Source organism: Sinocyclocheilus grahami, unplaced genomic scaffold (genome assembly GCF_001515645.1).
Source record: "Sinocyclocheilus grahami isolate Dianchi unplaced genomic scaffold, SAMN03320097.WGS_v1.1 scaffold344.1, whole genome shotgun sequence".
Lineage (NCBI taxonomy): Eukaryota > Metazoa > Chordata > Actinopteri > Cypriniformes > Cyprinidae > Sinocyclocheilus > Sinocyclocheilus grahami.
In genome coordinates this window covers 3,042,022-3,066,208 of record NW_015505523.1, presented here as the reverse complement: position 1 = coordinate 3,066,208, position 24,187 = coordinate 3,042,022, and the positions used below count along the sequence as shown (strand labels likewise).

The 24,187-nt window shown below is 38.4% G+C and overlaps 2 protein-coding genes across 5 annotated transcripts in view; both read left to right on the top strand.

Annotated features, from left to right (window-relative positions):
- The window catches only part of bscl2 (BSCL2 lipid droplet biogenesis associated, seipin), a 12,069-nt gene extending 953 nt beyond the window's left edge, over positions 1-11,116 (top strand). The window contains exons 1-11 of one of the 3 annotated variants that reach the window (XM_016228861.1): positions 645-699; positions 4,603-5,187; positions 5,366-5,447; positions 5,707-5,850; positions 8,716-8,850; positions 8,974-9,071; positions 9,187-9,328; positions 9,417-9,498; positions 9,582-9,647; positions 9,786-9,851; positions 10,410-11,116. In XM_016228861.1, the coding sequence (XP_016084347.1) occupies positions 4,871-5,187; positions 5,366-5,447; positions 5,707-5,850; positions 8,716-8,850; positions 8,974-9,071; positions 9,187-9,328; positions 9,417-9,498; positions 9,582-9,647; positions 9,786-9,851; positions 10,410-10,609 (1,332 nt within the window). In that variant the 5' untranslated portion in view covers positions 645-699; positions 4,603-4,870 and the 3' untranslated portion in view covers positions 10,610-11,116. Of the gene's footprint in view, positions 1-644; positions 700-830; positions 931-4,602; positions 5,188-5,365; positions 5,448-5,706; positions 5,851-8,715; positions 8,851-8,973; positions 9,072-9,186; positions 9,329-9,416; positions 9,499-9,581; positions 9,648-9,785; positions 9,852-10,409 lie in introns of those variants that run through there. The other 2 variants (XM_016228862.1, XM_016228860.1) reach the window with 2 other exon arrangements.
- Positions 11,117-11,573: 457 nt separating this feature from the next.
- Positions 11,574-24,114, top strand: nxf1b (nuclear RNA export factor 1b). Of its 2 annotated transcripts, none has more exons than XM_016228858.1 (21): positions 11,574-11,824; positions 12,863-13,079; positions 13,163-13,328; positions 13,454-13,537; positions 13,627-13,731; positions 15,742-15,822; positions 15,906-15,975; positions 16,067-16,155; positions 16,839-16,946; positions 17,028-17,137; positions 20,468-20,504; positions 20,658-20,729; positions 20,813-20,868; positions 20,958-21,065; positions 21,153-21,214; positions 21,507-21,622; positions 21,702-21,744; positions 22,077-22,146; positions 22,226-22,408; positions 22,520-22,580; positions 23,677-24,114. In XM_016228858.1, exons 1-21 carry the CDS (start codon positions 11,791-11,793, stop codon positions 23,713-23,715), a joined length of 1,911 nt encoding a protein of 636 aa, XP_016084344.1. In that variant the 5' UTR covers positions 11,574-11,790; the 3' UTR covers positions 23,716-24,114. The 2 variants fall into 2 exon arrangements, with proteins under 2 accessions (XP_016084344.1, XP_016084343.1); XM_016228857.1 differs by having other exon boundaries at positions 22,074-22,146.
- Positions 24,115-24,187: the final 73 nt, after the last annotated feature.

The following is a 24,187-nucleotide window of genomic DNA, read 5'->3' as shown; positions in this document are numbered from 1 at the left end:
TACTACTACTACTACTACTACTATTACTACTATTATTATTAGGCTATTATTATTATTATTATTATTATTATTACATAAAACATAGTTTTTTAGTCATGAATATACATTTTCTTAGGGTTGCTCCATAAACAAAACACATAATTCACATATGTGGTTTTAGACAATTTAATTGAATAAATAAATTTTTACTTTATTTTAAAAATGTGTTATGTCATTGTTATTATTTTTTAGATATAGATAGATCATTTGCTCTAACCTTTGTGTATTCTGCAAAGTTGAGGAAGAGACTTTGCTTCAATTAGTCTACAATTGGTTAAATCTCTTTGGGAGAATTAAGTCCTTTAATACAAATGTAATTCAAACTTTTCGAAGAAAGATATATTTCTTAATTTTTCTTGCAGTGGTCATGCTGTTGTATCTTACATTGAACTTTCCTTTTTGATTTATGTTATTGTATTTCCGTGTGATTCCGAAAAATCCAAATAAATCAAAACAAATTTTCTGTAACAATTCGTATGAATAACAGCATATTTTAAATCGCAGCACTGCATAAGCAAAAGGCATCACCGCTGCTGACACGCAAAGGCATCGAACAGCTTGTATTTTGTACCTCTTCTGTTGCCGTACGTGTGCTTCTGTCACACCAACAGAGGCGCCACTGAGGTAAACAGATGGCTGTTTTTCTCTGATCTATAGATAGTAAGTGACAAAAATTCGTTTTCGTTTTTGATTAAATATTTTTTAGAGATCTCTGCCCTGAAATGCATAAATTATGCGTCACCAAAGGGCGTCACTCTGTCTAGCACATAACAGAGGAAAGGAGAGGAAAGGAAAGGAAAGGGGTCGGTCCACTAGAGTTGTTCATCAGAGTAACGTTATTCTGAAGCAGAAATATTTATTTGTCCATGGCGTATTGTCAGATTAAAGAAGGTGCGTGTGCAGTTTATATTTCAACATAATGTACTTAACTGATAAAGACATCAGTGTAAGATAAAACTGCGGAAGGGAGACAGGAAGGCGCTTAACATGCAGTTCAGCGAGACTAAAAATGTGTTTTTAAAGGTACAATATGTAAAGGACAAGTTGAAATGACACTGCACATCATCTTATCCTGGTGTTTTATTCTTTCCTATTTTACCGTATTGTTGTTTTGCATTAATTCGTGTCCGACTGTCAAAATGTACAAAAATACATTATGCTGCATTAGTTATTATAGTTTCTGGTTCACAGAGGACGTATACATACATACATACATACATATATCCAGCTTGTATGTATAAGCTGTACTTACATTAAGCTGTACTTAAAAGTATATACGAATATATGAGAGTATAAAAATGTGTATAAACCGTAAAAAAAAATATAGGGCAAATTTTTTATCTGACCAACTAAATATGCATTTGGCAGTACAATTTAGTATTCTGAGATGTTTATAAGATGATTCATTTTAGATTAGTTGTCATGTCTTCATCCTAAATTATATGTATATATATTGTATGCAATATATATACATATATATACAATATACAGGTGCATCTCAATAAATTAGAATGTCGTGGAAAAGTTCATTTATTTCAGTAATTCAACTCAAATTGTGAAACTTGTGTATTAAATAAATTCAGTGCACACAGACTGAAGTAGTTTAAGTCTTTGGTTCTTTTAACTGTGATGATTTTGGCTCACATTTAACAAAAACCCACCAATTCACTACCTCAACAAATTAGAATACTTCATAAGACCAATAAAAAAATTTTTTTTAGTGAATTGTTGGCCTTCTGGAAAGTATGTTAATTTACTGTACATGTACTCAATACTTGGTAGGGGCTCCTTTTGCTTTAATTACTGCCTCAATTCGGCGTGGCATGGAGGTGATCAGTTTGTGGCACTGCTGAGGTGGTATGGAAGCCCAGGTTTCTTTGACAGTGGCCTTCAGCTCATCTGCATTTTTTGGTCTCTTGTTTCTCATTTTCCTCTTGACAATACCCCATAGATTCTCTATGGGGTTCAGGTCTGGTGAGTTTGCTGGCCAGTCAAGCACACCAACACCATGGTCATTCAACCAACTTTTGGTGCTTTTGGCAGTGTGGGCAGGTGCCAAATCCTGCTGGAAAATGAAATCAGCATCTTCAAAAAGCTGGTCAGCAGAAGGAAGCATGAAGTGCTCCAAATCTGCTGGCCAGCAGCGTCGGGATCCAAATCTGCTGGCCAGCCGCGTCAGGATCCCAAAGGAAATCCTGACTGACCAGGATACCCCCTTCATGTCCCGGGTCATGGCGGACCTCTGTCACCTCCTCAAGGTCCGACAGTTGAGGACGGCGGTCTACCACCCGCAGACGGATGGCCTGGTGGAGCGGTTTAACCAGACGCTCAAACGGATGCTGAAGCGGGCGGTGGCCGAAGATGGGCGTGACTGGGACCTCATGATCCCGTACGTGCTCTTTGGAGTCCGGGAAGTACCACAGGCCTCCACAGGCTTCACCCCCTTCGAACTGCTGTTTGGGAGACAGCCCAGGGGCCTTCTAGACGTGGCTCGGGAAGCCTGGAAGAACCAATCCGCCCCCCTTCGTAGCCTCGTCGAGCACGTGCGGGAGATGAGGGAAAGGATAGACCGGGTCATGCCGCTGGTTAAGGAACATCTCGTGACCACCCAGCGCACCCAGCAACGGCTGTATGACCGGCCCGCCCAGGCCCGGGAGTTCCAGCCAGGCAATCGAGTGGTGGTACTGGTCCCGACAGCTGCGTGCAAGTTTCTGGCGAAGAAGTGGGTTCCCCGGCCCGAGCAACTGGCCGCGCTAGCCCATACTGGGGCACCAGTAGTGGACGTGGAACCGCAGCTGTCGGCGACCCAGAAAGCGGAGCTCGAGGCCCTGGTCAGTCAGTTCAGGGATGTGTTCAGTGAGACCCCAGGTAGAACTACCGTCATCGAGCACGAGGTCCGCACGCCACCAGGAGTCGTCGTCCGGCAGCGGCCCTACCGGATCCCAGAAGCTCGCCGGCCGGCTATAGAGGAGGAAGTCAAGAAGATGCTCCAACTAGGCATCATCGAGCCCTCCCGTAGCCCGTGGGCCAGCCCCATCGTGATGGTTCCAAAGCCGGACAACACCCTCCGGTTCTGTAACGACTTCAGGAAGGTCAATCAAGTCTCCGCCTTCGACGGCTATCCCATGCCGCGGGTGGATGAGCTCTTGGACCGGCTGGGCAAGGCTCGCTACATCAGTACCTTGGACCTCACCAAAGGATATCGGCAGGTGCCCCTCTCCCCGGAGTCCCGGGAGAAGACAGCCTTTAGGTGCCACCTCGGCCTCACCGAAGCGAAATACCTGGGGTACAAGATCGGAAGAGGGCTCATCATGCCCCAGGACAAGAAGGTCGAGGCGGTACAGAAGTTCCCATGTCCCGCCAACAAGACGCAGGTACGAGCCTTTTTGGGGTTGGTGGGCTACTACCGGTGTTTCATCGCTAACTTCTCCTCTATAGCCTGCGCCCTGTCAGACCTTACCAAGAAGGGGCAGCCGGAGAGGATAGACTGGACTCCCGAGACCGAAGCCGCCTTCCAGGCCCTCAAGACGGCGCTGACGTCCTCCCCGGTCCTGCATGCCCCAGACTTCGGCTGCCCCTTCAACCTATATGCGGACGCCTCCGGCACCGGTTTAGGGGCAGTCTTCTCCCAGCTCCAGGAGGGAGAGGAACACCCCATAGTCTACATCAGCCGGAAACTCTCCCCCGCGTAGACCAGGTATGCCACCCTGGAGAAAGTCGCCCTGGAAACGCCGTTACCACACTGATCACCGACGCACAACACCTGTGCGCGATGAGTGGCGCACCTGGAGCTCGTTCCCGCTGGCCTTAAAAGCCAGGAGAAGCGACACCAGCGGGAAGGCACCCCGGAGCTCCAGGCAGACATTAATGCTTGTTTCTCCTTGTTCACAGACTCCGAAGGCACCCTGGGAGAGGGATCTGCACCACGGCACTTCACCCCACGAGCACCATGCTGAGACGGGCACCGAGCACCATTCATCAGAACACGTGTGATCAGTGTGTGGGGAATAAATCACCCTCCGGGGCTCTTTCGATCAGTACTGAGTCTGTGTTCTCATTCACCCCGCGACAATATTCTAATTTGTTGAGATAGTGAATTGGTAGGTTTTTGTTAAATGTGAGCCCAAATCATCACAATTAAAAGAACCAAAGACTTAAACTACTTCAGTCAGTGTGCACTGAATTTAATACAGGAGTTTCACAATTTGAGTTTAATTAATGAAATAAATTAACTTTTCCACGACATTCTAATTTATTGAGATGCACCTGTATATATACAATATATAATTGTTATATATTGTGTTTTTGCTATTTTGTACATTGTCTATTTTGCATATTTGTATATTATTATTTTTATTATCTATGTCACTGTCATTCTGTTGCACTGTGGAGCTTCTGTCTCTAAAACAAATTCCTCGTATGTGTAAACATACCTGGCAATAAAGCTGATTCTGATTCTAAAAAAGTATATATGTGCTAATTAATGTTTATTGTGTGTATTATTGTAATGACTTTGCATTAATATAATTTATGTGTCTGAATTTGTTCTCTCGTTTTTTTTAGGGCACTCTGTGACTTCATCGACAATAACGGAAGAAAGCTGGAAAAGCCAATTTATACTGTCAGATAAAAAACTGGCATGTCATGTCTTTAGTCACAGAACGAGGTCTAAAGACGACTAGATCCAAATGTGACTTTGGTCAAATTTGTGTCATGACCTTTTAACCCCCCTGTATTTTCAAACCATTAATTCTGACTATAGGTAACAAGATTTATTAGATGTAGTGATGCAGCTTGAACGTATTACTGGATAGCGTGTAAGGTGGTTTGCATGAGTAAAGAGGGAAAGACCCCTTTGCCTGCAGTGGGGGGGCTGACGGGCAAACAGCGTGACATCACAAGACCCACATTTGGACGTGACAGCGAAGGATTGCCCATTATGGGCGCAGCAATGGGGCCGTTGCTGCTTTGGCTCCAGGATGTGGCAGCGGTGACCCTTCTAAGAGCTCGCAGGACGCTTCTAAGGGCCGCCATCCTGTTCTGTGTCCTGGTGCTTCTTCTGTGGGTCTCCATCTTCCTGTATGGAAGCTTCTACTATTCCTACATGCCCAGTGTCAGCTTCTCCACACCAGTGCATTTCTATTACAGGTACAGACACATCAGGGCTGATCAGGAACATTCCTGTCTTGTTTTTTTTCAATGGCCTGTTTGCGCACGACTGAGTTATTAATTAGTTTGGTCCAATGAACAAATACTGTTGGAGGCATTACTGGAGTTCACAATGCATTGTGGTTGATTCCTCTCTCCTCCGTTTTATCTTTTACAGGACAGATTGTGATGCTTCAGATTCAGTCCTCTGTTCTTTCCCCATGGCTAACATCTCACTTTTGAAGAATGGAAGAGACCAGGTAGACAAATTATAATTATAATCAAATTATAATTAAGTGCACAAAATATAGACATTTTACAGGTTCCTCCAAAATTAGCTAATTATACGTCCAGTCCTTTAAAGCTTTGCTGTAAACATTATCTAACAAGCCCATTAATGATGCACAAGAAAATTATACTAGTGTATTATATAACGAATATATGCAGGTTGAGTATACAAATTTATTTTTGGTCATATTTAAAACTAGTTTTGTAAATACGGTTGACTCTTTCTGGTAGGTGATGATGTCTGGTCAGGCCTACAGGATCTCTCTGGAGCTGGAAATGCCTGAATCTCCTGTTAATGAACAGCTTGGCATGTTCATGGTCAAAATGTCATGCTATACCACTCATGGGACAGTTGTTCAGTCAGTGGCCCGCTCAGTGAGTGCATACAACTCCTGCAAAATTCATTGTTGTTTTGGTTGTTAAGACAGCTGTTAATAAACATTACAGCATTTTAATAATATTAAATTATACCAATAATCTGATTAGTTTTGATAATTGCTAAAAGTGAATTTAGGCATCACAACATTAAAATATACAGTATGAAAATGGATATTCATTTTAAAATTAGCTAAAGATGTAACAGCATTATTCCATTATTTGTGTTTTTACCGAGCGGCAAACTCTCTCGTGAAGCCAACACGGAAGTGACTAAAACTGCAATTCATCGACTGGCCACTAGAGGCTGGCTCCAAAAGGGAGTCAGTCCCATAGACTCCCCATGTTAAAAGGGTCATATGATGTTTTTTTTTAAAGATCATTATTTGGTGTAACAGAATATGTTGACATGCTTTAATGTTCAAAAAAACACATTATTTTTCAAATACTGTACATTATTGTAGGTCCTCTATGCCCCGCCTCTCTCAAACGCTTTGTTTTCTACGAAGTCCCTCTTTCCGACAAGCGCAGTCTGCTCTGATTGGCCAGCTGACCCAGTGCATGAAAAAAATGTTTACAGCCTAGTACAAAAAGTGTTTTTGGTCTATATAGCTAATTTTGCCCTTCATGACTCCTGTGAGGGGGTGAATTTTTTTTTTATAACTCATCCATTTAAATTATATTAAGCCTTAAAGTTCTGCATAATTAAGGGCGTGGCCACTTGAGTAACAGGTGGATTGCCGCTGCTGATACTGCCATCGAGCAAGGTGGGCATGGTTTCAGCAACCAGCTCGAGCTTCTTTGCCCATTTTCGATTATCCGCAAGTGATGCGCGGTGACGCTCTGCCAAGATGGCGATGGCCAACTCCACCTACTTTGAGCTTCAAAAATCTCTTCGGAAATCTACGGGTGACGTCACGGAGACTACGTCCATGTTTTTATACAGTCTATGGTTTTTACTAGTGCTGTCAAACGATTAATCGCGATTAATCGCATCCAAAATAAAAGTTTTTGTTTACATAGTATATGTGTGTGTACTGTGTATATTTATTATGTGTATATATAAATACACACACATACAGTATATATTTAAGATTAGGTAAACAAAAACTTTTATTTTGGATGCGATTAATCGTTTGACAGCAGTAGTTTTTACATTATTTGTGATAACTTTTAGTGAGCTCTAGATGATGGCAAATTGGCAAATATAATCAAATATAATAAAAATAGGGAAAATGTGCATGCACAATCAAATATCCCTTATTAACACTACTGTTTTTTAAAAAGAAATTAATACTTTTTTTTAGCAATGTCTCATTAAATTTACGTTACATTTACATTTAGTCATTTAGCAGATGCTTTTATCCAAAGTGACTTACAATTGAGGACAATGGAAGCAATCAAAATCAACAAAAGAGCAATGATATACAAGTGCTATGACAAGTCTCAGCCTAACGTAGTACACGTTGCAAGTTTTTATTTATTTATTATATAATAAATAAAAAGAAAACAGATAGAATAGAAAAAGAATATAGCAAGCTAGTGTTAGAGGCCTTTTTTGCTTTTTTGTAATTATATGATAAATAAAAAGAAAACAAACAGAATACAAAAAGAATAGAGAAGTAAAGACTTTTACGTTGTTATGAAAAATTCCTGTTTCAAATAAATGCTGTCCTTTTGAACTTTCTGTTCATCAAAATAAAAAAATGAACTCTTTTCAGTGTTGATAATAAGAAACATTTCCTGAGCATCCAATCAGCATATTAGAATAATTTCTGAATGATCATGTGACACTGAAGACTGGAGTAATGATGCTGAAAATTCAGCTTTGCCATTACCTAAATAAAAACCATTTAAATATATAAAAACAGAAAAAAAAGTTATTTTAAATTGTAATAATATATCAAATTATTGCATTTTTACTCTAGTTTTGATTAAATAAATGCAGCCTTGGTGAGCATAAGAAACGTCTTTTAAAAACATTTTTAAAAATCGTACAAACTCTACAAAAATCCCAAACTTTCACTTGGTTTCAAAGTACTTTATTTGGTTTTAGATGCACTTAACAAGTGTCTGGTGTTGTTGTTTTTCATTAACTGTTCCCTCCTGGTGGAATGACCTGCCCAAATCAATTCGAGCAGTCCTTAACCATCTTCAAGAAACGACTAAAAACACATCTGTTCCACCTTTATTTGACCCTCTAACTCTTAACACTTTCTATTCTATTTTAATTCTACTTTATCTATATTTATTTATTTAAAAAAACAACATAAAAAAACAAACACTAGCTTTCTATTTTTTCTATTCTATCTACTTGTTTTTCTTTGTGTGTGTGTGTGTGTGTGTGTATACGTGTGTTTATTATATATATATATATATATACACACACACACACACACACACACCTTGCCAGTAATTTTACAAATAATGGCAATGTATAGGTCCTTTTCTATGCCATTAAAGTGAAAGAACTAAACATAAATATAGGAGCTTTATAAAAATGGTCATTTTAGATGAAAATTTCAGATGGCACTTAGAGGCTTTTGCATCTGAACTCTTCATATATATATATATACACCTTGCTACGTGTACTGCGTTAGGCTAACCGAGACTTGTCATTCGCACTTATATATTGTTGCTCTTTTGTTCGTTTTGCCTGCTTTAATTGTCCTCACTTGTAAGTCGCTTTGGATAAAAGCGTCTGCTAAATGACTAAATGTAAATGTTGTGAAATGTGTTGTCCATTGATTTAGATTCGCATTTGATGTTTATGGACCTATGTACATTCAATTTTTTATATTACAATACCTGTCAGTACATGGCCGTTTACTTCATAATTACGTGTTCCTTGTTTTTCCTCATCAGACGATGCTGCACTACCGTTCTAATCTGCTGCAGACCATGAGCACGCTGCTCTTCTCACCCCTCTTGCTCACAGGTGTGTCTGAGCAGAAACAGCTCATCGAGGTGGAGCTCTACCCAGATTTCAAATCAGACCTTGTAAGTTTGTAAAATGTAAAAAAGACTGACAAAACTGTGCCATTGACATTTTTTATATTATTTATGCCAAGAGTACATATCTACTATTATAAATCATGCATTATATCGATCTGTCCTTCACAGTACCAGCCTGCCGTTGGTGCTGTGATCGAGATTCAGTCCTGCAGAGTCCAGATTTATTCTGCCCAGCTCAGGATCCTTGCCTACTTCACTGGCATTCGGTATTTGCCATGGTTTGGTTTTATCCGTTTATTTGACTATACGTGTTCCATGAAGTGATGCAGCTCAAGACTTTCCCCCATGACCATCCTGTAATGTTTTTCCCTTTTGCTATAGATACCTCCTGTATAATTTCCCTGTGATGTCTGCAATCGTTGGGGTGGCGAGTAACTTCACCTTCCTCAGTGTCATTGTGCTCTTCAGTTACCTTCAGTTCATCTGGGGAGGGCTCTATCCCCCCGAGCAGGTCAGAGTGAAGGTAAGACCATCTGTCTGCCTAATCTATTTAACCTTCATGCTGTCACACTTCCGTTGGATGCTTTCCAGACGTCTGTTTACATACATAGGTGATGATGGGAGACTCGACACGTCTTCAGCAGAGGAGGGAAGAAGCACGTAAACGTATGCACTCATCCTCCAGCACTCCTAGTAAGAATACATAACTGCACACACATGATCCCGTCAACCAAACAGATCAGTCAATAATACGCAATTCTTCTACTGTCTCTTAGTCATGCCATATGGAAGAGATAGCGGTGAAGCTGCAGATCCACCAAAACAAACCGTTCGACACAAAGGTGAGTGAGAGCGTGCGACAAAAAGAAAATGTGATCAAAGTGATGCAGTAGATCTCTGTAGCAATTATATGCACATTAGTGCAATAAATGTAGTGATCATGTCAGTGAAGAATCATGCAATCATGTTTGTTTGTGCAGGTGAGTTGGACACTCCTAGTGCGACTGGGACAGAGGAACTGAATCACCTGCAAGAGGATGAAGCTGGTAAAAATATAAACTTAAAACATAAGAATAATAGAATGAGAACATAAAATGTTTTTGAAAAGTCTTCCATGACTGCATTCATTTGATCAAAAATACAGTAAAAACAGTCATTGTGAAATATATTATTGTAAAAATATTAATTTTAATCATGTAATATTGTGAAATATTATTACAAATAATGTATTTTAAAATTTTATTTATTATTCTAATTTAATTAAATTCTTCAGTGTCACATGATCCTTTGGAAATCAATTTGGTGTTCAAGAAACATTTCCTAATATTATTAATTTTCTTTTCTTAATATTTTTGTGCTACATTTTTTTCTGGATTTGTTGATGAATAGAAAGTTCAAAAGAAGAGCATGTATTTGAAATGGAAATCTTTTGTAACATTATAAATGTATTAATGTCACTTTTGCACATTTTACATTTACTATCCTTGCTGAATAAAAGTATTAATTCTATCCCAAAAAAAAGAAAGAAATCCAGACCCCAAACTTTGAATGGTAATATAGTTTACAGACCAAGTCAATTCACTAGTTGATATTTCCTTCAACAGCTCAGGACTCCTCTACAGATGAAGCTCCCATTTTCATTGAGGCTCCTCATATTGCAGAGACCCCTTTGAGCGAGGAGGACCCAGATCATGAGCAGAGGGCAGCAGGAATGGGAAACGGAACTCAAGATGAAGAAACTACCCAACCACAGTCCTCAGACACCAACCTTAGACAAAGACATGGACCCTGGATGAGGCTATGAGCTCCAAACTCTGGAGTGACCACAAACGCACATACATTCTGTTACATTAGAGCGCATTATGTGATTTATAGCTAGCATATTTGAGACATTCCTTTTGCAATGCATTTTTCAACAAGAATATTTTCAGATGCATTTGGAAACCAGTTTACCTCGTGGAGCTGATGTGAAGCTAAAGAGAATTTCCTGCTCTGCTGCTATTGTTCTCCTTTAGCTGATTACTTACTATAGGACTTAAAAGTCCCCTTTAGAGTCCTGTCAAGCTGTAACCCGTCGTTACTGAGTTCTGTGGTTCTGTTACAATATCAGTTTTGCATTTAAGTGTAACTACTGTAGGTGTGTTCCTCTGCGTTGTGATGTTCTCACAAAAATCTTTACCATGGCTAAGCAGTTCCGCTCAACTTCTTGGGATATTATACAATTTGTTTCATCAGTTTCACTTATTTTACAGCAGAAAATGCAAAACATATTTTGTTAAAGAGAAGCATGTTACATATTATGAAAAATAAAGATGACATTGAAGTATCATTTATTTGGAAAACATACTAAAATAATAATAATAATAATAGCAATTGTATTATTATTAACTTTGATAATAATATTTTAATTATGATTATGATATTTTTATTATTACTGTTACTATATAAAATAATATTCCAACACTACATGGAATATTAATCCTATTATGGAAGCATTTATTTTTTATATTTATTTAATTAAATTCATGCATATTTGTCCACTCTAACCGAAGATTTACTGGTATATTTGCCTTATTCTTTTGCATAGAGATTGTGAGCAAATCAGTAAACCATTATAAATGGAAGAATGTTCGTATTTTGCGTTTACTTAATATGTTTATTTGTTTTTTGATTTATTTAATAAATCAGACATGAAGTCAATATCCATATCGGCAGTCACTCTTTTACAGTCCAACACTAGGAGGCAATAGTGAAGTGAATTGCAAACACTCCACTGGGTATTCGAAGAAGACCGTGGCACAGCTGCGTTTGAGACGGATTGTTCTCACACGAAACACTGGCAAGAAAGGATCTCTTCCGATCTTGCAATCCTACAAAGCGTTTATCTTATTTTCTCTCGATTTCGTTTTATTAAAAAAAATAGGAAAACAACGATTGGAACTCCTATATTTTAAATTTAAAGTAGCGTTAAAGCCTTCTTAAAAGATGGCGACAGCGGACGACTCGCGCTACTATAATGGTAAGTTTGAGCCGTTAGCAAAAGCGCTCAGCCGCTCACCTCCATTTAAATTGTCTGACATGAATAAGGTTTAGGTAAGATTATTCCAAATCTTATTGATTCTCAAAGACCGTTTTCTAACTCTGTGTAGTCTGTCAGCGTGTAACGTTACTCTATAATTTACAGAAGTAACATCTAGCCAGCTAGCTTTTGTTTTTGTAGGTGCGTGATATGTTTTTGTTGTTAGCTGTAAGTTCAGACAAACGGTAAACGCATTATCCAAACCGATTTTGACGATTTTTTTGTGAAAGGTTGTGAAAAGAATATTGAGCGTGGTGAACTGACCACATGATGGTAATGTGTGTTGAGTTCATGTTGAACTGCTGTAATATTGGCCTCCGAGGAGCCTTGTAGCAAATAGCATAGTTTTGTAGTTCATCTCCTGCCTTCATTGTTTCTCAGACCAACAGCAATGCACAGTCTTCAACATCTGGTTAAAACTAAAGATTGACGTACGAAATGGTACTCAAGAAATGTAGTTTTTTGAAATGGATCAGTTTATTGGAGCGTTAAAACAAACTAACAAAAACAAATATATTCCAATAATATAAGTTGATATTTAAAAGGCATTGCTTATGATGATAATTCAGAGATCTTTCAGGTATCAAATAGAGCTTTATAGGGTTAAAATCATGTTAAACAAGATAGTTGAGCAACATTTTTGTATATGAAGTCAACTTGTAAAGAAACTGGTTTCAGACATACTTCAAGTTACAGCATGTATAATAATCTAATCTTTTTAAAGCAAACATTTAGTTACTGAAATGCTTATTTCTCATTGAAAATTAGTCATAAGTTTGGGGAAAATGGACAACAGTCTCTGTAGGGGCACAGGTAATGTGTAATACAGTGTGAAATGATTCCAGCAACAAAATTAACGTTTTAGCCAATATCCAAGCAGTGGCCCATTAGCACTTGTTTGATTACAGGGATTATGTCACTTGTATTTGTTAAACGCCTGTTTTCACACCTCTGACTCTTTCATCTTCCTTCTTTCAGAGCATGATGACCGTGTTGGTGGACCAAAGCATCGTAATCGTAAAGGCAGAGGCCCTTTCAGAGCCCCCCTGTACAGTGATCAGATTTCACGGCCGAGGCATCGAGGTGGTCACGGTGGTGGTGGAGGAGGCCCTGGTCCTCGGTCCAGACTTCAGGATGATGATGGAGATGTGACCATGGCAGAAGGTCCTCAAGACAGTGGTGCCCAGCGCAGATTGTAAGCACTTTGGGGCATAATTATACTTAATTTCTTACATAAACATTGAGGTTCAGTACTTAAGATTTTATGCTTGTTTTCAGCAATCCATATGGCCGGCCACAGAATCGACGCGACAATCGCAAAGGTGGACGTGGTGGTGGCGGTGGAGGTGGAAATGACGATAGAGGTGGCAATCGATATGGAGTCAGAGGGGGTGGAGGTGGCGGTGGTTCTGATGGAAGCCGCAAGAACTGGTTTAAAATGACTGTTAGTACATTAGACATTAATAGCACATGAGTTAACCAGTTATTAATGTATCAGGCTTTAATTTAAAGTACGTTCGTGACCTTGTTGGCATATTACATTGTGATTGTCTTTGTGTCTTGTTACAGATTCCTTTCGGGAAGAAATATGAGAAAGATTGGCTTTTGTCTTCGCTTCAGAGCGTCTGTTCCATGCCATTCCATGCCGTTCATGTAAGTTTACACTAAAATGCATTTATATAGAAAAGCACCAATATGTCAAATTGCTAAATCTCTTCCGACTTGTCTTTTTTTTGGCACAGTATCACACTGATGGCAACAAGGCCCAGTTTTATGTTGAAGACTCCACAACTGCTAACGCTTTGTTTAAAGTGTCACGGAAAATAACGGACAAAGATGGATATAAGGTAATACACATTATATGCAATGCCTCATAAACATTGAAAGATGGCAGAAATGGCATGTATTAGGGGTGTGACGAGATCTCGTGGCGCGAGATCCGATGTGTCTCACGAGATCTGACTGGTCTCGCGAGAACGTGGCGATATCCTCGAGCAGACCTTTCAGATATATTTGCATTACACTGGCTCGTTCACAAGTGGTGGTATGTAAGATATTTTATGTTCACATCAGGCAAGTGGCCGCATAAGCGGGAAAATTACGCAATGTAGTCTTTATCCAGTCATTAAAACAGAATTCACAGTTTAATGCGTAATGTCACCGAATTTATCAAATTTTGAATTAATTAAGAAAAAGTAGGTCATTACACTTAAATCAAATCACGATATGGACTAGTATCTGTAAATATTAAGCCGCAAAAGTCGATTTAAATATGAATCCTGCATGTTCTGCCTGTCTCTGTTAATGAATGGCCCAGACACGCGGTTTCATTTACTACACACACACTGAAGCGCTCGTGACACTCACGGTGATTTCAGCGTCTGCCGTCTCACTAAATGAGGACGTAAACACATGAACAATATCTCCAGAACTGCTCTGAGAGTCACTTCATGAGCATTTTAGCGTTTGATTTGAGTAAAACTAGCATCATATCTCATACACAGAACTGTAAAGGTATTCACAGCAACCCGTCAAAATAAAAGTCCGGTTTGATTTGAAGAAATTGTGCCTATAACTATTTTCAGTAGAATGTGCATAGCCTACTACTAAAATTAAACGAACATTATTTTTTAAGGAATAATCACACAAAACATTTCTTCCATGTTTTAATTTTAATAGTAAATTCCCTTTGTTTGCCAAAAAATTTAGTTTGCTTAATTTTCAATAATTAAAAGATAAACGATAAATTAAATTAATGTTTTTTGCCTTCATTTGATAACCAGAAAAATGTAAATACACAACACAGAATTTCTGAGGGGGAAAAATAATAAGGCAAGAAATTTATAAATTAAGTTGTTTTATGCATTCAAATAATTAGACATGCTAAAACACAGAATTTGGTAACGGTAAAAAATATAAATAATATGGTGAGAGAAAATAAAACATTTCATAGGGCCCAAGACATGTCATTTTTGTTAAACTTTTAATAAATTGATGTGAAAATGTATAAGTTTCATGGTTTTAATTAATTAGACATGCTTTTTAATGAATAAAATTTTATTTAACTATTTAAAAGGAGTCGAGAAAAATTAAACTGGAAAAAAACAACCACCCGGAATCCTGAAAAATTAAAACGAAAAAAACGGAATTTGGAAAAAAATAAAACGGAATTTAGGAAACAATAAAACTGATTTCATAGGGCCCTAACTAACTATCCTTCAGCCTTGCCGCGCCCCCCAGTTTGGGAACCACTGCTTTATTCTTTTAAATGGATACATTAATCGTGTTTATATATTTTTTTATTAAAGTGGAAATCGGTTTACTAAATAATGTAAACTTGACTGACTGCTTCACTTCCACTTTAAAGGGATATTTGTTGTTTATTATTTATTTTTATTTATACTATTTATAATTTTTGTGCAATTACTTGCCTGTCAGGTGAGTTTGTGGCATAACATTTTGCAGTGTTTACATGTTGTTTATTATGGCATAAAATTGATTAAAATAGATGTTTAATTTCATAAAGTACAAGTTGATTTCAAAATTCACCTACTTTTTTGCATTGTGTTTTTCAGTTGAATAAAAGACTATTTTTCCCCATATATTTCATCATTGAGGATTTCTTTAAAAAAAAAAGTTTCAAAATCTCGTCTCGTCTCGTCTCGTTCTCGTGAACCCAGTGTCTCGTCTCGTGGGATAAATGTCTCGTCACACCCCTAGCTTGTAGTCATCATTCTAATTAAATTTTTCTAAAGTAATAACCATAAAAAATACACGAATCTGTTTATGTGCAGATTTTTGTAAGAATTTCTAGTTTAACCAGCGTGTAATTTGGTGTCAATCTGTTGGATGGATAGGTGACTGTTATTATGAACAGCTGCCCACCACCTGCTTTGATTCACACTGATCTGAAGGCCGCAGATTTGGAGCATTTGAAAGTAAGGGATTGTTACTTGCAGCAACCTTTAAGAGGATGTTTTTTTCATTTCATTTCTGGATAATAACTGACTGTCTTCTGCAGCAATGCATGGCTAAACGCTTTGATGGGTCACAGCAGGCTCTTGATCTGAACAACATCAGAGTCGATCCAGGTTGGACTTTCACGCAGTCATCTTTCTCCAAACAAAAACACTTATTTGTTTTGGCTTGTTGAAGGCTCAAATGTTTGTTCTTTTCTGGCAGATTTGGTTTCTCAAAATATTGAGGTCACTTTGAATCGGAGGAACTCCATGTTGGCGGTTATCAAAATAATCGAGGAGAACATTCCTGAGGTACAACGTTACATTTTTCTTGCATGATTGCCTGAAAATGTAAATTTCTTCCAAAAAGCTTAGCAGGCATATACACTGCCTTTTAACATTTTGGATCAGTAAGACCCAAGTTGGTATTTTATTTAAAAAATGTTTTACATAAAAATAAAAGTTCATGTTTTTATTCAGCAAGGACACATTAAATTGATCAACAGTGACAGTAAATACATTTGGAACGTAACAAAAGGTTTCTGTTTCGAATAAATGCTGTTCTTTTGAACTTTATCAAATAATCCTGAAGAAAATGTATCATGGTTTCTACAAACATATTAAGCAGCACAACTGTTCGCGTAATAAATGTTTCTCGAGCAGCAAATTAGCATATTAGAATGATTTTTGAAGGATCATGTGCCACTTAAAACTGGATTAATGGCTGCTGAAATTCAGCTTTGTGGTTACAGGAATAAATGACATTTTAAAATATTTTGCAATAGAAAACATTTTAAATTGCAATAATATTTCACAATATTATGGTTTTTACTGTGTTTTTGATCCGTTAAATGCAGTCTTGGTGAGCATAAGAGTCTCTTCTTTCAAAAACATAAAAAATCTTACCAACCCCTTACAGAACCTTTTGAGCGTTAATGTACATTGTTGAACTCTGTAGATGTGATCAAAAAACGTTTTTCTTTTTCCTTTCACAGCTGATTTGTCTGAACCTAAGCAACAACCGGTTGTACAGGCTGGATGACTTGGCGGATATTGTCAACAAAGTTCCCAACCTGAAGATTCTCAATCTGTCACATAATGAGGTATGATTATGCTCTCTGACACCTATAGATTTACTGTTTCCTGTAGGCTCGACAGTCATGTGTCATTGTATCATCTTGTAGCTGAAGACGGAGAGAGAGCTTGATAAACTGAAGGGTCTGAAGCTGGTGGAACTCTCGTTGGAGGGAAATCCTTTATGTGGACACTACAAGAACCAGGCCGATTATGTCAGGTTAGTGTTCTCTGCCGTTTGTTGCCAGAAAAATACTATACACAAGTACATAAATATCAAGCGCAGTATTTTGAAACATGTGCTCTTATGTTACTCGGCAAGCCTATATGCTCTTAAAGCTATAGATATTAACCTGATTGATTTTCTGTAATGTACTAGAATGCAATGCATACATGCATTGCGTTATGAATTGCAGTGTGTTCAAAAACACACAAACTCATGCTCACACAGAAGCATCTGTGTTCACGTACTTGCGTAGAGTATGTTTCAGGCCTGAAACAGAATAGTTGTGCGTGTTGGTGTGAATATGCACATGAATGCATGCATATGCAAAGCCGTACCCCTTGTAGTTCAGTAAAAAAAAAAAGGAGTGGGGGTGTTAATGGCTCTATAACAGGTTTGTAAAATACACCTAGAAAACATGGCAGTCATTAGAAAGGGAAATGTGCTGAATATTTCAGATTTGTGAGTTGAGGTTCACTTTGAATTTGAATTTTTTTGAGAGAAACATTAATCCCTGGCAGGAGAGAGTCTGACGTGACATTTGTAAGGACATTCTTGGTAATGAAACGCATGAAAACAATTTGTTATTTCTTAATTGTCCCAATCACTGCATGTTATTCTAAAGAAAAAAAGAATCCATAAGTCCCACCCTATGTGTGATTTAAATGCTAAAGTAATGGTCATTCAAGCCTGTCTGTAATATGCAGGTGTATTATTTTCATTAACCAGTGAGCTCTTGGTTATTTTCCACTAGTTCAATCATCAGGCATGTGATAATGATATTTACTTGTTCAAGTTCTAGCGGCAGTCCAGTAAGGAGCATAAGTTTGTCGACACCTCTGGTTCTTTATGCTTTCCACACTTGCGTTGCTTCATTCTTGCTTTTTCCGACCCTTTGTTCTGCCCCCTCACTGTTGGCCCTGTAGCTTTTTGCACAGAACACAGCGATTGGCTTTTCTAAAACAATTTAGCATATCGTAAATCTCGTTAGCTCATACTTCAGTAGTTTAAGTCAGTTTAAGCAGCAGTTTCTGCATGTGACCTCCCAGAATGCAGATGAATAAGTTGGCATACAAGGACAGAACAACCATTGGAGATTATGATGGATCTATTAAGTACTTTTGTGCTCCACCTGTCTAAAATGCTGGCACCCTCCACACTCCACCCGCCCTGCACATGTCTAACACCTGATGTACTGCTGATGCTGTGTGGCCAGTGAGAGGCTGGTTAGTCAACGACGGGTAAGATCCCACCTTTTGATTCTGGGACAACCTAAGGCAGGCACAGCCGCAAAACTGGCCACAGCCAACCTCTTGAAAATGAAGAAGACCATTCAAGGAAGAAGATGAGTTGTTTGTGAGGAGATGCCACTGGTGGAGAAGGAGAGGGGAGGTTTTTAAGCGAAACCTTGAGCCAAGCACTGCTCAGAAACTTGAGCTTTTATTCATGGTGAAAAATGAATAATGAGAGCAGAGGCAATTCTCTTTCTCTGTTTCTGTATTGAAACCAAGGTGGAGGATAGTTGGTCAGATTGACCATTTTCATGATCCTCGACCTAGAGCACTTTGGAGAAAAAAAACATCTGATCATCAATTCAGCAAAGACAAAACATTGAGAGAAAATACTGGAGGAGGATCACAGGAAACATTTTTTAAAATATTCATTTCAATATCAAATAGGCTACAAATTACCACAAATTAGACTAAATAAGCAATAGAAACGTAAGGTGTCTGGGCTCAAATGAAGCTTCAATTAATAGTTTGAATAAATACCCTGCTGTTCTTAAATTTAATAGTAGGGTCCAAATGAAGTAGGGTGAATAACCCATACACCTTTATAGCACTCATTTGTTTCAATCATATTATGATCTGTGTAGAGGCTCAGGGCACAACGTTTGTGCTCTTCTGGTTTTTAATTATTTTTTTTATTTTTCAATGTCTACCTGATTTTATTGACACTTTTGGTTTGGTTTCTCGCTGTATAGCTTTTCTTTTACTGTCTCCTCTGTGGTTCATCCATAAGTGTAATTTTTTTCCCCATATGTGGCTAAATTTACTCACAATTAGGTCTATAATAAATACAACTATAAATAAAAACTATTAAAGCACCCAATGAACAGTTTACACTTTAAGTTTTAACAATTTAACCTGCCAACGTTTGTCGATCTGTATGTTAGTGCCTGAAAAAAAAAGTACCCCATAGAGTTTTGACCGTAAAAACCACCAGTATGTCAGATCTCGTCCAAGTACCTCAAACTCTCCCCTTTCCACTGAGTACACTTCCTAAATGTGCTAAAAACAAAATACTGACTGACCGACCGACTGATTGATGGTGTGAATGTTCACCAAACTCTACCCCTCACAACACCCCACTGCCCCCATCCGTTGCCAGCCTGCGTGTGTCTGTGTTTCGGCCTGTAGGGGGCACCGGTGGTGAGTATTGTGGATGGGTAAGTACTGTGCCGGGGGTTGGGAGGGAGTTGGAACAGGACTGTGATTGGCTGATTGGTGCCATTGCTCAAATGCCCACGTTTTTTCATTCACACAAGTACAACACAAACTTGATCAAGTATTCAGCAAACCTTCGCTGTTTGTTCAAATGAAAAGGATGGTGTTTGTTTAAACTGTCACCGTACTGTTCAAATGTTTGGGGTCAGTAAGATCAGATGATTATTTAAGAAATTAATATTCAGAAAGGCTCATTAAATTGAGTGAAAAACAATCTAATTAAAATGTTTGTTTTTTTTGTTTTTTAATGTTCTGTTCATCAAAGAATCCTGAAAAAAAATTATAGATGTTTCCACAAGCATTTGAAGTAGCACAACTGTTTTCAACATTGATAATAATGAGAAATGTTTCATGAGCACCAAATCGGCATATTAAAATGATTTCTAAAGGATCAGATGTGACACTGAAGACTGGAGTAATGATACTGAAAATTCAGCTTTGCCATCAAAGGAACAATTTACCTTTATTCAAATAGAAGTTATTGTTATACAGTTGTAACATTTCACAATATTACTGTTTTTATTGTATTTTTGATTAAATAAATGCAGCCTTGGTGAGTATACATTAATAAAATCCTGCGGACCCCAAACTTTTGAACTGTGATGTGTAAAATGTGTAAATCCACAGTTTTGCAATATCTCAAGCCTGATGGATAATTGTAAGTAAATATTTATCTGATTGAATCACTTTTTACCTATTTGTCCCGTACTTAAGATGGCCCGATTTAAGTTTTTTAGTTTGTGTTGGACCGTGTCATTGACACGTGTGCAGTCTTTGCTAACGTTGTCTCTCTTGTTGTGTCTTTGTGATTGTTGGACAGTGCCGTTCGGGAACGATTCCCCAAGCTGCTCAAACTGGTAGGAAATCTGTGTTCATCTGTTGGTGTAACATTATTAGCTTGCGAACATACAATTGTGGTAACCAGAAGAAGTGAATATGTAGTAACATTCACTCTTTGGCTAAATTGTAGATTTGACGTGTTGTGTGTCTGTTTATTGTTTTAACAACAGGATGGACACGTCCTTCCGCCTCCCATTGGTTTTGATTTGGAAGTTGCTCCTGCGACTCTTCCCCCCTGCAAGGTTTGGTCAAGCTTTCATACTTTCGTCACTGAGATGCCTATATTTGGCTTTCATTCTTAACCTCTGTTTTACTTCAAACACAGGCTAGCTACTTCTGCTCGGAAGAAATCAAGAACATCATCCTTTGTTTCCTGCAACAGTACGTATTCTTTGATATTAATACAGCACACCAGCAGTAAAACTAAAACGTTCAGATCAGTATGTTTACGTATGTGTCTCACCCTCCAGGTATTACAGCATATATGACTCGGGAGACAGACAGCCCCTGCTGGACGCCTACCATGACGGGGCAGCTTTCTCCCTCAGCATTCCCTTCACCCTGCAAAACGCTTCAAAGTACAGTATACTTCCTCTCTCCTCTTATCATCTAGCCAACCACTATTGACTTGTACTGAACATTTTTCTCATTCTTTTTGCCTGCAGAAGTAGTTTAGGGGAGTATCAGAAAGACTGCCGCAATATCAGGCGTATGAAAGACGACCCCAGTAAGTAATTAAATAATCTGCATCAAGTTTCTGTCCTCTTCTAACTTCAACATCAAGGTGTGATCATATTTCAGCAAAGTTTTGCATTTGGGAAAAAAAAACCAAGCAGCTTTCTGTTGCTCAAATTTGAGTGAGCAACTTGAACACTAGTGAAACCTGCATAGGGAACTTCTTGTCCTCACACAAAACTCTCAATTGCGCAAAATTTCACAGCAGTAATAAATGTGGCCGCACCTTTAGTATTAAATTGTATCCTGAATTGTGTGTGATGAGTTGTGCCATTTCCTTTCAGCTACACGGTTTCGTTTGATTAAACACACGAGATTAAACGTGGTGGCTTTCCTGAACGAACTCCCCAAAACTCAACATGACATCGCCTCCTTGATCGTAGACATCAACACCTACACAGTGAGTCAAACCTGCGGTTTTCTGGTTGCATGGTTCACATTCAGATTTGCGGTTCTAATTGCATCTGTGTTTTTTGCAGGCTACATTGTTGGCATTTACAGTCAGTGGGGTTTTCAAAGAGAGTAAGTTCCATCTAAATCATTGAGTCAGACATTTAAGGTCAGAAATTCTCATGTGCGGGGGGGTTTTCCCTTCATTTTTTTCAAGTGCGTTATCCTTTCCTCTGAAAATGCATGCTACAGATGCGAAAAATGCATAAAATCGAACCCGATCAAAAAAACTTTTATGACGGACGAAAATTTCAGAGGTAGTGTGTAAATGTGATTGACACAGCGTGAGGCCGTATTTATTTCTTTTTTTACATGCGAAAATTTTGGAATCTGAACAAGGACCTTTACTCTGAACTGAGAAAGTTTTGTGACTCGCATTTTTTTTATTGTTTTTATTTAAGCTGATGGCAAATCGCGAGACTCATTCAGAGCCTTCTCCCGGGTGTTCATTGCTGTTCCTGCTGTTCCTGCTGGGTAAGATCTCGCATATAAAAATGTGTTTGGCTTCATGTGGCATTGGTCATATCATCGTAACATATTTTCAACTCTTCAGTCTGTGCATTGTGAATGACGAGCTCTTCGTTCGAAATGCCACTACGGAGGAAATTCGACGTGCGTTTGTTGCTCCAGCCCCCACACCGTCCAGCAGCCCTGTGCCCACTCTGTCCGCCCCACAACAAGAAATGCTTGCTGCCTTCTCCCAAATGTCTGGCATGAACCTAGAATGGTCTCAGAAGTAAGGACTACAATACATGTTCATTATTGCTTTTGCTAGTTATTTGTTCAGTTTCTAGAATCATATAAAGATGGATAGCTTGTCAAGGTCTGAACTTTCTTGTTATTTCAGGTGCCTACAAGACAATGATTGGGATTTTGACAGGGCTGCTCAGATCTTCACTGGCCTTAAGGTACACCAGTGGTTCACAAGAATAAATGAGTTCATTTACAAAAACCGATAAATGCCAATGAGCTGAGTGGCGTGCATTATTCTCCACACACAGCGCGATCTAAACACGTTTGGTCAAAAACAGGTATTATCCACTTTCAAGGCATTGTGAGTTCTCGTTTTATAGCAGAAGCTGACAAGCGCCCTTGTTTGTGCTGTAGCCCCTCACTGCAGAACTCAAGATCCAGGAGGCGTGGTTGGATCCATGTCTAGGGGGTGGAGATTGGTAGGTTTAGAGGTGGAGATGGGTGGGTTTAGGGATCAGGGGGTGGAGACGGGTAGGTTTAGGTATATGTAAAGTGGGAGGAGTTGGATCTGGATCCAACCACGCCCCCTGGATCATGTGTTCTGCAGTGAGGACCATCTCTGTTTGTGAACCGAAGCCGATAAGTCCATTTTAGCGAATCAGTGTGCTGTATTCAGGTCAGGTGACAAGGCTGCCAGTCTCTTTGAAAAGACACGCTAGATGAGAGGAGTTTTATCAAAGCTGCCTAAAAGTGGATAATTTCGTTGAACCCGTGATATCTTCTTCAGGGCGTAAAAGGAAAATAAAAGCTGAAATTTTTTTCACGATACTTTGCAAAAGCCGCACGTTACCGTGGTGAGGGAAAAGAAGCTCCCTGTATTGCATGTGATCAAAACCATACAATCTATGATCACAACAACATTTGTCAGGCATCTACATTGTCAGCTGAGGAGGTTACAAATATTAAACGAGTGTTTTTGTTTAACTCGGAAGCATGAAATGTGGAGTTATCTGCTTTTGCTATAAAACAAACTATATATATATATATATATATATATATATAAAAAACCATACTTTTAATGAGCTTTAATTTTACAAGTTACCTTATTTGTTTGAGTGATTATTACTTAATCAAAACAACCAAACTGCAGTTTGATTGATGTTACTTGGAGTGCACAATAATAAAAAAAAAAAAAACGTAATTTCTGAAAATAAATAAAATGGAGTTATGTTTTTGCAAATGAACTCTTCAAATACTCATGTGTCCTGCATTTATCTTATGAATGCCTTTGTCCTTTCTTTTTTTAAACAGGCACAAGGAAAGATCCCAGATGTTGCGTTCGTCAAATAAAGAGTTGTTGGAGGTTTTATGGAAACCCTAAACCGCAAGGGGTCTTCCTGATTCTTCCCACCTAAAATAAATTCTGTAGTTTTTTTTTCTGGTCTTTTTTTCTTCTAAAGAAAAAGGTTCTCCACAATTAAATTTCTTTACATTGGAAAATCAAGTTTACAGAGCAAAAATAAGATAGGAAAAAAATGACTCAGGAAGGCACTAAACCCATTTTCCCCCACTATGTGAATTCTTTTTTAAAAAATTATTTTGTGAATATTTTTTTTCTTCCCAACTTTGCAGTTCAAGGTTTCCGTTAGTTTTAACTGTCGTCATGTCCAATATGAGACAGATATGACAAATAAAGTACTTGTTCATTGCTTGTTGTGTTTTGTAAAATAAATATTAACCATGATCTTATTTACCAGACTGTAAGAGTGAGTTGTATTTTACTGTGAATTATAGCGGAGAAGGAAAATTATAAAACTGTTCA